Below are 14609 nucleotides of genomic sequence, written 5' to 3' on the forward strand. Positions count from 1 at the left end.
ATTTAATTTCTTATTTATTCTTTCATTTTTGGTATCTTATTTCAATGTCCAAAAATTGAAACAAAAAACAACAATCTTTTGCTTCTTTTGTTCTTTAGCAAGTGGTATAATGATAGTGATTTAGTGTTTTGTATGGTAGTCAAACTACTACATAATTAACAAACTGCTACATTTATAACTCATAACTTCACGTTCAGTGCTACTTTCATCAGTTGTCCAACATCTAACGTGGCTTTATTCAATTACTAAAACACTATTTAACGCATGCTTGATCTTTCTGAAGAACTTAAAAGATATTGATTTCTGAGGCATAATGCGCCTTTAAAATTAACCAAGAAAGTTATATTTGGTGTTCACTGTTTCTGTAGTTTTTATCAAAAAAGTGCCGTTGAATAACTTGCTTCTGATTTCGTTCTAAGCTGACTTATATATCTTAAGGAGAAACTGTTATCAAATAAACAAACTGTTCTTATTTCCAAAATAACTGAAAATGAATGACAGGCTTTTCCAGACTATGACTGAATTATAAAGTATCTCAATATTATACTTTACATAAATGTGTTCCTTCGTTTCTTATGTACGTGCCAGCGGGCCTTAACATGGTATAATTTCAAGAGTGATGTCATTGACTAGACAAAAACAAGTATACATAGTGTCGGGCCATGAAATGCTCGTTAATCGACTGGTTGATCTCTACATCGCAAGAATTCTTCGGCAGTGTGAACTTTTTCTTAATTACTTAGTTTTTATATGAGTTTACTTGTCACAGGACATAATGTCTGTGAAATTGGTTGCCTAGTGTTCTAGAAGCCACCTTAAGATGGCAGCCGATGTCTTAAAGTTACTTGCATATTCATGTACATTATTAGAAATACAAAAATGTTCAAGGTCTATGTCATTAAAGACACTTGCTGCTAATTCATCAATTCAGCAGCCCAGTAAAGGTTTTAATTATATCATTTAGGTTTATAATGTCCTTATAAAGTGATTTTAATTCGTGTTCTACCGTTTCTCTATTTCTAATATCTTCTAGGATGCCAACTACAAGTACATCACTTTTAGTACAGTAATGTTTACACTTGAATAATAGGCACAACTGTTAAATGTAACTACATGCCTCATACATAACAGCTTACTTCCTTCATCAAAACTACTTCCTTCATCAAAAAGGACTTGAAAAATCGGTTTATTTTGCCATTTCCCGTACTTCTTGATACTGTCTGCCAAATAATGTGTTGTTGAAAAAGCGGTATTTTCGCCAATTTCAGTGCAAATTGTGAATATTTCGTAAATTTCTCGAGACAAATAAGTGTCAATATTCTTTCAACTTCGGATAAATATCCGCTTCGAGAAGTGACAAAAATGATCTGGTAAATCGAACCAAAATCTATATCCTGATATACACACGTGCACTCCATGCTCCGATTACGTGCAAGAAGGACGCTCCACCATAGAAACCTTCGCATTTCCCAACCCTTAAGTTGTAACTTATAGCAACACACGACTTGTTCGGAACCTGAACGCATGAATTTTTACATTCACATAAACTCATCCATTTCTTATTTGTTTGTAAAGCAATCTTATATTTTCTGGTATGCGCTTTAAGAGCCCATTTGTGACCTCTATCAAACGAATTGTGGCACGTTGTTTGTTTGTTTACATCTGCAAAAAAAAAATCAAAAAGGTAAATGGAATGACATGTAAAATATAATGTATTAACATCAATTTAATGGATCAGTCGATTACAAGCATGGCCCGACCCAAGGGGAAATAGCGTGGACTTCCGACTTTTCAAAATTTGACGGAAAATGCTCTCACACTGTGGTTATAACATAAGCTATTTTAAAAAGAAAATGTGATTCGACAGGGACATACGGAACCGGGAAGGTGAAATATAATCACGCCACACTGTCACGAAAATCAGATCGGAGTTAAAATGAACAGTTTTTAGGTTGCTTTAGTTACGTGTCATGAGAAGGTTGTACGAATGTCAATGTAATATAATCCAAATCATTAGGAATGTGGTAGCTAAAGCATAAGGTGGCATCAGGTATTTTCGCCGGAAGATGTTTGTTTTGTTTGGTTGTTTCATTTTACGCCTTTTCCGAACAGTATTTCAGTCATATAGGCGGGTAGTTTCCTAACCATCGTTCCTGGAGAGTTACACCAGTACTAGAATACCTTCCTCCGTGCTAAACTACCAAGCATCTCCCGGGGATCGAACCCACGCTAGAGAGGTAACTGGATTAGAAGTCATCGACTCTAACCCCTCGACCTCGGAGGCGGTCGCCGGAAGATATATACGGTGCAGTGTAACAGATATATACTCGCCGGGAAATATATACGATGAAACAAAAATGTAAGTACATGTTTTTGCCGGCAGATATATACGGTGTAACATATAGTAATATATTTCTCCGGGATATATATGCGGTGTATCAGATATATATTCACCGGTTCACCGGGAGATATAAACGGGGTAAAATATATATATTCGCCAGGAGACATATACGGTACAATAGATATATGTTCGCCGGGAGACATATATGGTGTAACAGATATATTTTCGCCGGGAGATATATACGGTGTAACAGATATATATTCGCCGGGTGATATATACGGTGTAACAGATATAAATTCACCGGGTGATATATACGGTATATCAGCTATATATTGGCCGGGAGATGCATACGGTGAAACAGAGCTTTATTCTTCAGCAGTTAAACATTCGCAAGGGGTATATATACTGTGTTAAAGATATCTTTCCGCTGGGCAGGCGCTATATACAGTGTAATTGTCTATATTATCCCCCGCCAAAAGGCGGTGGGGGATATAGAAATAGTCTTCGTCCGTCCGTCCTTCCGTCCGTCTGTCCGTCTGTCCTTCCGTACAAACCAGAGCTACATTATAGGGTTTGTTCTATTGTTCTCATAACAATAGATGTCTTTGATGTCATTCATTCCGTTTCTCTTGTGGGGTTATTTTCTGCATTGTGGGGTTAAAAAGAACAAAAGAAATAACAAAAGAAAACCCCATAATGTAGCTCTGGTAAGAACATCCGTCCGACATTTTTGTCCAGAGCATATCTCAAAAAGTATTTGAGGTATCAACTTCAAACCTCATAGATGTATAGATCTCATTCAGGAGGAGTGCAGTGCACAAGAATAATTACTCAACCCTGCATAATTTTGAAGTTATTGCCCTTTGTTATTTTTCAAAATTATTTTCTTTTCAGAGCATAACTCAAAACGCCTTTGATATATCAACATGAAACTTCATAGGTGAATGTATCTCACTCAGGAGGTGCGCAATGCACAAGAGTGATAACTCTACCCACCATAATCTTTGAGTTATTGCGCTTTGTTATTTTTCATACTTAATTTTTCACCTGACTGGAGCATAACTCAAATAGTCTTTGAGATGTCAACATGAAACTTCATAGGTGTATTTATCTTATTGAGGATGAAAAATGCGCGCAAGAATGATTACTCTTCCTTATATAATTTTTGAGTAATTGCCCTTTGTTATTTTTCATACTTTTTATGCGGAGCTTGTCTCAAAAATTGTATGAGGTATCAACTTGAAACTTCATAGATGGATGGATGTCATTGAGGAGGAGTGCAATGCACAAGAATGATAACCTACCCTGCATTATTTTTCAGTTATTGCTCTTTGTTATTTTCAGCCATCAGTATTCACATAGGTTTCAAATCTGTAATCAATTCAGCCATCAGTTTTCATTACAAAAAGACCACTTTAAATTGTATTATTCTGCTCTACTACATATACATTTTTCCAATGAGCAAACAAATTCGGCGGGGGATGGCCATGCTAACATGGCTCTTGTTCACCGTGGCTTTACAAGACGTATAAAGCTGGTATTGTCCTAGAACCGAACCACGGGAGGTAAACAAGAATGAATCCTGGTGCAATCAAACAAGGGTAAAAGTCATTCTATTTATTTGAAATATGACATCTTAAATAAACTATTTTACATTATTTGAAACAAGAAATATTTACTTTTAATGCATTCTACGACCGTAGACCACGTTCCATCTGACCGACACGTCATGTTTTTATGAGATGACAACCTGTAACCAGCGTCACAGTGGAAATTACTTATCGTCTCACCTTGAATATATGCCTTTCGTTTTGGGTTATTAAGCTTTGCTACATGATTAGGTAGATCACATGTAGCTAAAAAAGAAGAACAAAAAGAAAATATGTTTTGGCATTTCTAAGAAGCAAATATATAAGACATGAAACTAACATTATATGGTGAGCTTAAACACAAAATAAATATGGCCAATATTGCATAATAATTTTAATAATTAATATCTACCCGCATCAACCCAAAATAACATTTAAAATATACCAATATTTTCATACTTAAAAACTTTCCATACTTATTTAACGTTAATCAGTAACCCATGCTGCAATCAATGCCGATTTCAAAAATGTCCTATGAACTGTCAATAAACATATTTGGCATATTATTATTATTATTATTATTATTATTATTATTATATGTTTAAAATATGAAGCATTGACTGCATACAACCATTACCTGGGATACAGTGATACTCATGGGTCCAGTGACCTTTAATACATGTCGAATATCTTCTTTCGTCGTCTGCGATAGTGATATTCATGTCAGCCATCTTGAATCCGTTTTTGCATACTACTTGAGCGCTTGTACCATTGGGAAAACTATTTACTGCTCCGTCATTTCCGGTGTGAATTTTAAAGTCAATAATGTATGAAGTTCCCTCGAGGATCACAAGTTCGCATGGATCTTTTTTATATAAATAGAAAACAGAAACATTAAAACAAATCTGATCAGGATTTATATTTATTTGAAAACAAATGCACATTTTATTTTTTAAATGTATCAAGCTATAAGTACATGTATGTGATGAAATGAATAGAATATTAATTTGGGTCTTACAAGTTGGTCAGATGAAAGATTATTTCAAGCGGCCGGTGCATGCGCTTAAACTTCACGAATTCAATTTTATAAATTCGATTTCAACTTCACGATTTCAACTTCACGAATTAATGATTTCAACTTCGTGAAATCCATTTCATAAATTAATATTTTGAATTTTAAGATTTCGTTTTCACGAGGTAGAGATCGTGAATTCACTAAGTTGAAATCGTGATGTTGAAAACGTGAATTCATAAAGATATCGATATTTTTCTTATGTGCGTTTGACTGTTATCTACAATTAAAAAATGTTTACCAGGTGTGCATTTGATCGTAATTAAATTTGACCACATCCCTAGGTCACACGTACTTTCAATAGAATTCATAGACTCAAAGAAGTGAAATCCATCTTCGCATTTAAAGGTTACCTGTGTAAAAAGTGAGAAAAATAAACAAAAACATTAATAAAACAATCAAACAAACAGCAAAGTATTCAGAAGATTATATTATACTAGGCTTATTGATGAATTCAAAATCAAACATGTGGAATGGCTTTTTTTAGATTTGTCGAAGCAACATAATATAATACAAGTATTACATGATAACATATTTATTTATGTTAAATCCATTAATTTGGCAATCTTTCGCAGGTTGTGTAATTAAGGAAGTTAAAAATTCTGACTCAACTATTTGATGCTTTGTAACACCGCAAAACGTCCATACCCAAACGTACGTTACGTACGCGTGTGGACGTTTTGCGTCGCATATCGTACACATGTGGACGTTTTGCGGTGCATATCGTACTTGGTATGTTTTGCGGCGAGAGTGTGTCTTTGCGTCGCATATCGTCCATATTTTCTGTGTTAAAATATATTCATTATAAACGTTACTTTTATTGGTTCTTGTTTCAGTTACAGATATGACGAAATAAACATTAAATTTCAATATTTTTGTGATCCTATATAATTCTGACTTTTTTTATTTAAAAAAAAAGAAATATGCTTAAGCCGAGGATGTTTTTCGAATAGATATTTTTATGGAATGGACCAAGCAGCAGCAGCAGCAGCAGCAGAGATATAAAAACGATGATATTGAAATTTATGTAATCTTATAGACATTCAGAAAAGACGGCTATACGGACGGACGAACCGGGGATTCGACTGAGTGAATGACAAAAAATATTAAAATTAAGCTTTGCTTTTGACAAAAGCTTTGCATATAATTGCATCAAGAAGTAGGACTGATTTGTTGTGTTCTTGTTGACAATGTAGGTTTGGTTCTACCTTTCATTTTTACGGGGGATGGATGTGGGCTTTTGACAGCGTAGTCATATTTGAGCGAGAGAGCTATATTGTCATGGAGATGGGGCCTTTAAGTCACCTAGTCATAATTGAGCAAGAGAGCTTTTGTCGCGGGGCCGGGTGTGGGGATGGGTGTGCTTTTAGCCGCCTAGTCATATTTGAGAGAGAGAGAGAGAGCTTTTGTCGAGGGAGGGAGATTTTAGCCGCCTTGTCATATCTGAGTGAGAGAGCTATTGTTGTGATTGGGAGGGGGGGGGGCTTTAGCCGCCGCGTCATATTTGAGCAAGAGTGCATTTATCGGGTCGCGGACTTTTAGCCGCCTAGTTATATTTGAGCAAATTGTAATTTTTGAACAACATCGAAATCTGGAAAAAAATGACGATAGTGCGCATTTCTGCTTAACATTTTGAACTACAAATCTAGTAAATGCAAGTTTGAAATTGTCATAAAATATAACTTTGAAAAATGATTAAATCTATAGGTTAGTCGGAAAGTCCGTCGCTTTACTTAAACCGTATTATTTTATCGCCTGAAGAACAAAACGTTTCGCCCATAAGTTACATAGATAATGTGTAATAGAGTATATTATAACGAACATTCTACCGCATAGGAAATGATGAAAAACAAGTTCAATGTGTTCTATTGATAAAAACTAAAGCATATTTTAAAATATCGTAATGTAAGCGTTTTGTTTAAATGCCATACTGTAATTTTATAATTGAACAGTGTAATTTTATAACTGAACAAAGCAAAAAGGTCATGGTGGCCTTATATCGCCCACCTGCCTATAAAGGCTCCACATGACAAGGGTAGATAGCATTGAATATTACAAATAAAAAGCAAGTACATTTCATGTACTTGGTCAGAATCTGGGTAACTGATATCAGTACTCAATTCTACGTCTGAAATGGTCAATAATATCCAAATACCTGTAAATGACAAAGATATGGTAATTTAAGCAAAATTCAATAGTGACCTTGAGGTCAAGGTCATTTCAAGGTCAATATTATAGTTGAACTATTCAAGATGTCCGTCCTGTCATAAATGTATGAATGACATCTGATCATTGATAACAAAGAAATGGAGGATTTATCACAATTCAATAATTTGATTTTAAAATATGTCTTTATTTTTCTTTTTCAAAGGCAAATAACTCTTGACATATTCAGTCGTTTAAGCTCATAAATGAACTTGATCGAGACCTTATTGTTATACATATTCTGTATAAAAAAAATTAAGAATGGAGAAGAAACGAAAGCTCTAACAAGGTGAAATATAATGCGTTTTTGTTTGTTTTTTTTTTTTGTTAGATTTAGCCTATAATCTAACTTTGTTGAGATTTTAAGGTCATAGATATTCTGTTGAAAATTGTCAAGATTGAAGAAGAAATGAAAGAGTTGTAGTGGTAACAATGTGAAATATAACAGATATTGTAATCCAGGGGCAGATAACTCTGGACATATTGCTTAGGGTATGTGGATGCTAGAGTGGTAACAGGCTAGACAGACAGGCGCAAAGTCAGGTGAGCTAAAATTAACACACACTAACACCTGATAATAACGGGTCAAAATTAACGAAAATTATATAAACTTTAAAATATGGACGTTATGCGGCAGGACCATGCCTTTTTGCCGCAAAATGTAAGTCAGAAAAATGTGGACTATATGCGCCGTAAAACGTCCATATACGTACGTTTTGCGGTACGGACGTTTTGCGGTGTTACAATGCTTAATTGATATAAATGATAAATATTTGCAAATCACGTCTCAGTTTAACGATAAAACATGGCTGTTATAATCTTCTCCCTAGTTCATTTATAAGGTACTATATGGACTAAATGAACAGTCATTATGTTAAAGATATCTCGTTATGTGTCTCTGTTTAAATCACTTCTTTTCATTCAAATTTGTAAAAGACAATTCCAGTCTGTAAGAATTGAAATTTTAAATTCTAGATATATTAAGTTGGAATACCTTTTGCGCATGTGCATAAACCTGTTTCTCTACCGGCAATACATGTTCAAATTCAGGTACTTTACAACCTTCTGCAAACAAGAAGAGAAAAAAGAAATAACTTGATAAACAGAATTAGCAACGATACATTTTTATTTTTAGGAAAATGTTTATTTTAGTCTTTCAATATAGTATTGACTTTCAAACAATTTTAAGTTCTATATCAATCATTCAGAGGGATTTTAAATAGGTCTTGAAATACCCATCTTAGCTAAATCATAATTTATTGTTTTACAACATGTTGTTCAAACTAATTTCCACAATGTAGAAAAACATGGTTTACTAGTATATATTTGAATGTTCAAGAACAAACTAAAATATATATCTGTATTAGAAAGGATTAAAAAATATAACAAAACATTAATGTAATAGTAGCATTACTTAGTAATAATTATACTAGTACATACTTGGAACACATTGGAAAGAGTTTGTCCAGTTGCCTAACACGCAAGTTGAAAGCGTTCCTGGTCTAATAACATCGCCAGACATTTTATCCAACAGTTTGTAGCCACGTTTGCAATTCATTTCAAGAATTGTTCCATTTAAAAATGTATGATGTCCTTTCTCAATAGAACGCAACGAGTAAATGCTGAAAACCATCATTCCGTCGTTGACAACAAATTCGCAGGGATCTATTTATAGAACATATAGGGAAAAAACAACAATTTGTTTACAGGTTTCTACTTGAAGGTAGTATACAATATATCAGAGTCAAAATAATGCAATACCTGGAATAAGATAAACAAGTAAAGATACTGTAAACTAATTACTTAGAAAATGATTTGAAATTCTATGATACTTTTTTAAAAGATAGTATCATCTTTTAAGGTATTTGAAATAAAATGTATATATTAATAACGGAAAGTGACGAATATAATCGGATTTTAATGAGCAAGTAAATGAAATGTTTTGAAACTCACTTGGTGTACATACTGGAAATTTGTCGACATCAAATTCTCCGTTTCGACATCTAGTTGTCATTTGATTTAATATGGTATATCCTCTGTCACATTTGACAGAAATCTGTCATGGCAAAAGTCATAAAATTCAATTTTTATAACATTTTAGAATATTCAACAAATACAAAAAAGATTGCCTTTAAAGCAACCTTCATCATGGTCATTTTTTAAATGTGAAGTTGTTTTTCTTTATACATGTTTTACTTTTGACTTGTCCGTAAGCTCAATGTTTACTTTAATTATAGGTAGAGAATAGTCAACAGAATTTAAAGCTTTTTCAGAAGAATGAAAATATCTACTTTTCGAGAAAATGAATTTTATACTCAACATTTTACAAATTAAAGAAACCTTTTTTCCTCCACAAAATGCATATTACTTTTTTCAAGAAAATCTATATACATGTAATTGAAACTTTTAAGAGGATAAAAATATGCATTTTTTAAGAGAATGCAATAATCTTTCATTCATAGGAAACCATATATAATAACCATATTTCAGGAAAATACTAATTATAGTAATAACGTGTTACGATGAACGGTCAATGGTCTATTTTTCGAAAGTAATGTTTTAAATAAACAACGCCATGAAGCCTGGTGTCATTTAACCGTCTATTATTAGAAACCAATCGTTGATGGCTTTACGGGAATATAGGGTATTGGCCAACCAATCAAAACCAATGTTACATAAAGCAAACATCATGTGTAAAGTATAAAATCGGGTGTCAAGAAATACAACTATCAGTCTTTCGGATAAGACTTTAAATCGAGGTCCCGTGTATGGGTGCTTAAACACTTGGCACGCTAAAGAACCAGGAGAAGCTTCTGGAATTGGGGCATCTTTCTGTATCTGTAATTGCACTATCCTATTGCACAAAAAAATAAAATTACTAATACTCTTCTGGAGGACTCGCCCATATGGGCAACCGGTGGCGAGTATAAATAAACGCAAATACACACACACTACAACTATGAAATATTAAATAAAAAAGCGCATTGCTTCGCATTTGCACGCTTTAGAAAGGGATCCCAAAACCGAATTCTGCAATCTTAGTCCGCGTTTTAGGGCGTATATGCGTGTAAAAATAAATCTTTAAAACAATTCGAACTTTTGGACTCTGGAAATGAAAACGAGGCTAGAGGGTGTGTGATGAATGTAATTTTTTTCCAAGTAAATCTACTTACTAGTATCTGCTTTTCAAGAGAATAAAAAATATAGCATTTTAAAAGAAAGCACAAACCCTCTATTCATTTTAATTAAAATATTAATATATACAAACACTTTTGTTATGGCCGATTTCAAATTGTACAATCTCTCCAGATCGTGTTTCCTTCGCAAATCCGAACGGTATCTCTGGAATTAAGCATGGGTCCGTACAAAAATAAGATTTCTCAATAGAAAATCTACATGTCACTCTGTCCAACTCTCCTGGGAATCTTTCTCCCTGTCTACTAAGTACAGTCACAAGCTCATCTAAAAAAAGATTAAATTTAGTAAGCCAGCATATATTTGCATCAAAGCTGCATGCCTCCAGATGGGCCGAAAAATTTCAAGAAAATCAATCTTGAGAAAAATGTACCAAGTGTATAGGAAAAGTAAAATTATTGATAATTCAAGAACTTATAAGCTATATGCAATTAATGACTGATTTAACAGTAGGTACTACCATATAACTAATGCGATACTAACGCAGTAATGGCTATTTTTCCATATTACGGGGTGTCTTTTGGTAATTTTTGTAAATTTCAAGTCCCGTTTGCAATGTATAAAATGCAAGGACTATCTTTGTTCACTTCACAATACTTTATCCATTCATACATTTTTAAATTTCTCATAAAAATTAACATGAATCTGGAGGCATGCTGCTTTAGGCTTTTCGCCTTAATTTACGTTCAGAGGCTTGTGATTATATTTAATAACACCGCCGAGGAGGTTTGTTACAAGATTTATTCCACTAAACAGTATAACTCGATATTCGAAAACGCAATGTTCTATATAATGATTTCATTAACTTAACTTGTACTTATCATGCAAAATATCTTAAATGGACTTGGCCATCTTTTAATCCGGACAAAACCATTCATCAATTTCAGGGAAATTTCAAAATATAATCATACTAGCTGAAAAGCGAACAATGCAGGCGATGATCAGAGGCATTGGTCACATGGGAAGACTCTGTTGCCGCAAAAGGGCTACAAGTAAAACATAAGTACCTAAAAAGGGTATGTGTACCTTTAACAAAATAGAAAGGCATTATATAACCTGACTATAGAATAAAAAAACGTTTTTGGTGTTTATTTTTCCTATACTTACCAATACTGACATGAATCGTTCACGACCAAAAACCTCGACAAGCCTTGCCCCTACTCACCGCCCCAGTGAGTATAAATGTTCTTCCGATAAATTGTTTTGTTTAAACAATGGACAGCTTTAACATGTTTAAACATATAAACTTTGTACTGACCTGGAATACATTTATACAATTCTATGGAATTATATGAGCCTCGTCTGCAGGCAACAGATACTGCCCCGTTAACCTCAGCAGCGACACCATCTTCCGAATGGTAAAGTGTGTATCCCGTTCTACATCCCACTTGTAATAACGTACCACTGGAAATTTTGAAATTAGCCGGTTTACAACTGTCTGGGTCATCGGTCCAAAGGCATGATTCTTTAGACACACTTGTATCGCATCTTCCTTGAATATAAAAAATCAAAAATCATCAAAAAGTATAACTACTTATTAATGGAAATCGACGTTACAAACGTGCTGTAAAACAAAACGAATAAATCAAACGTCATGATTGTCCCTTGAAAAATATTACAAACTTGCAGTTTTATAAGACTTGTTTGATTGTCCAATGAATTTCGGCGTTACATACGTGCACTTTGATTGCCAAATTTTTCCAATGAAAATCGATGTTACAATTGTGGGAATTTTATTGAAATTTCATCAATAATATCAACGCCTGATTGTCAAATTAAAACCGACCTTAGAAACGTGCAGTATTACAAGAAATTTTTAATTGTCATCGATTGACCACTGATAACCAACCTTTAAGGTATCGACCCAAATGTTGTGCGCGACACGTCATATCAATATGGTGATCATTTCTGTGAAATAATTGTACAATCGACTTCAAATAACAAAGTTGCAACATATCTGTGATAAAAACATGAATGAATAAGTGTGGGTTAGGGACTTTGGATTCTTTCATGTGTCAGCTGTCTAGCTAGCTTACGAAACGCCGGTGGTTCTACTCAGGTGCCCGTTCGTGTCTGAAACTTTTGCCCGGAAGGGCACTTGAAATTTTCCTCCAACAGTAAAGCTGAAAAGTCGCCATATGACCTATACTGTGTTTGTGCGACGTAAAACCAAATAAAGACAATATTTACCTAATTCAAATTTGGTCACATCTGGGAACGTAATCACACTTACTGTGGTTGAATCTAAAATAGCAATATACAAACGTTGTTGAGTATTGAATAAGGGACATGTATATCTTTAAAATATTTTGAAATATTTATGGAAATGAATAATTGGTATTGATAATTGGTTCTGTGTGTAAAGTCTTTTTCATAAATACTATATTGATTATTTGTTCAGCGACTTTTGTGTGTAAATCTTTATAATTATTTGTTTATTAATCTTAATCTCACATATTTCTTTGATAAGTGCTAAGTGATAACATTCCATCATCATCATCATCATCATCATCATTCTCATCAGCTTGAAGTTTTGTGTTATCTTTGGTGAAAATTACACGTGTATGAACAAGAGCCGGTTGAACTGGGTGATGCTGCCCGACTAGGTTTTGGACACAGGAAAGTATATCTTTTGTAGTTTCAGAGTTATGTCCCAGGCAAAGTTCAAAGTGTGATAATTCCAACATTAGGCAAGGCAGAGTTACTGTTCTTTGCAATGCACCTCTACTCCATCGGATCCATCGACCGACTTTCGCGCAACCATTCGTCTCAATACGGCTATCATTTCTGTGAAATAATTGTAAAATCCGACTTCAAAAAACGAAGTTATGAGCCGGACACGATTTTGCTGCAAGGTCATGCTGTTACCTTGACCTTTAAGGTAGCGACCCAAATGTTGGGCGCGACACGTCATATCAATATGGTGATCATTTCTGTGAAATAATTGTAGAAACGACTTCAAATAACAAAGTTATGGGCCGGACACGAGTTCGGGACGTACGTACGGACGGACGGACTGACGGACAGACGGACAACCCGGCGACTCTATGCTCCCCCTAAATTTTTCGGGAGCATAATAATGATAAAGAAATCTCCATGCAATCAAACTATAGACCGATGTGGTCAAGCTCTTTTTTATGTACAACAGTCCACTTCACTACTGTGAATATTAATAATATTACTTCGTTTTTACGAAATATTAATTCGTTTTTACGAAATATCAATTCGTGATTACGAAATATTAATTCTTTTTTACAAAATATTAATTCGTAATAACGAAACATTAATTCGTTATAATGAAATATTATTTCGTAATTACGAAATATTATTTCGTAAAAACGAAAAGGTATTTCGTAATTACGAAATAATAATTCGTAAAAGGAAATAATATTTCGTAATAACAAATTAATTTTTTCTGGGGTTTCAAAGTGTTTTGGTAATATTTATAAAAAAGCCGTGAAACTTGACTAAATGTGGCATGTAAATGCAATATAAATAGTGATTCGTTTTCTCCCCAAGTTTTATAACTTAACACTTTTGTATATAAATTAAAATAATAGCCTGTCAATACCTTTGCTACGGAGCGCCTAAGGTGACATTTCCTACACTTTTTTCCCGGAACTTTATTCTTTTTTCCGAAATAAACTTTCGTAATTACGAAATATTATTCGTTTCTACGAAATATTAACTCGTTTTTACAAAATATTAATTCGAAATTACGAAATATTTATTCGTTTTTACGAACTCTTAAATTCGTTTTTACGAAATACTATTTCCTAAGTAAGAAATATTATTTTTAAAGACAAAATCTTATTTCGTTATAATAATAACAAAATTATAATTCGTAAATACGAAATAATATTGAGTAAAAACGAATTAATTTTTTTCTAGGGTGTCAAAGAGTTTTGGTTATATTTATAAAGAAGGACATAAGGCATGTTAATGCAACATAAATAGTGATTTTTTTCTCAGTAACACTTATGTTTATGAATTAAAATAATCGCCTGTCACTAGCGTTGCCAACACAGTCGTGATAGTGCACGCGCTCAGAAAATTTGGTTAAAATTGGGGTCCTGTGCTTCAAATCCATCGATTTGTCGATGTTATTGAGTTTTGAAATGAAATATTATGTTTTTTATGATAGCATGGTGCCCAAACATAAATTGTAAGGAAATATACTTTTTTAAAAATTGATGAGATTAGTAAA

At 33.6% G+C, this 14609-nt stretch overlaps 1 protein-coding gene and 1 long non-coding RNA gene across 2 annotated transcripts in view; both read right to left on the reverse strand.

Annotated features, from left to right (window-relative positions):
• Positions 1–858: 858 nt before the first annotated feature.
• On the reverse strand, positions 859–4195 carry LOC132738862 (uncharacterized). Its single transcript, XR_009626926.1, has 2 exons — positions 4021–4195; positions 859–1662 (listed from the first exon to the last, which is right to left on the reverse strand). It is a non-coding gene; the product is annotated as an uncharacterized LOC132738862 (long non-coding RNA).
• Positions 4196–4567: 372 nt separating this feature from the next.
• The window catches only part of LOC132738863 (uncharacterized), a gene marked incomplete at its 3' end in the record, with an annotated part of 64358 nt that continues 54316 nt past the window's right edge, over positions 4568–14609 (reverse strand). The window contains 8 exon segments of the mRNA XM_060726469.1: positions 4568–4795; positions 5244–5355; positions 8202–8272; positions 8648–8872; positions 9161–9263; positions 10476–10669; positions 11661–11894; positions 12593–12646. Coding sequence (XP_060582452.1) covers positions 4568–4795; positions 5244–5355; positions 8202–8272; positions 8648–8872; positions 9161–9263; positions 10476–10669; positions 11661–11894; positions 12593–12646 — 1221 coding nt within the window.

This window comes from Ruditapes philippinarum, unplaced genomic scaffold (genome assembly GCF_026571515.1).
Source record: "Ruditapes philippinarum isolate M1 unplaced genomic scaffold, ASM2657151v2 ctg3783_1_1_1_1, whole genome shotgun sequence".
Classification (NCBI taxonomy): domain Eukaryota; kingdom Metazoa; phylum Mollusca; class Bivalvia; order Venerida; family Veneridae; genus Ruditapes; species Ruditapes philippinarum.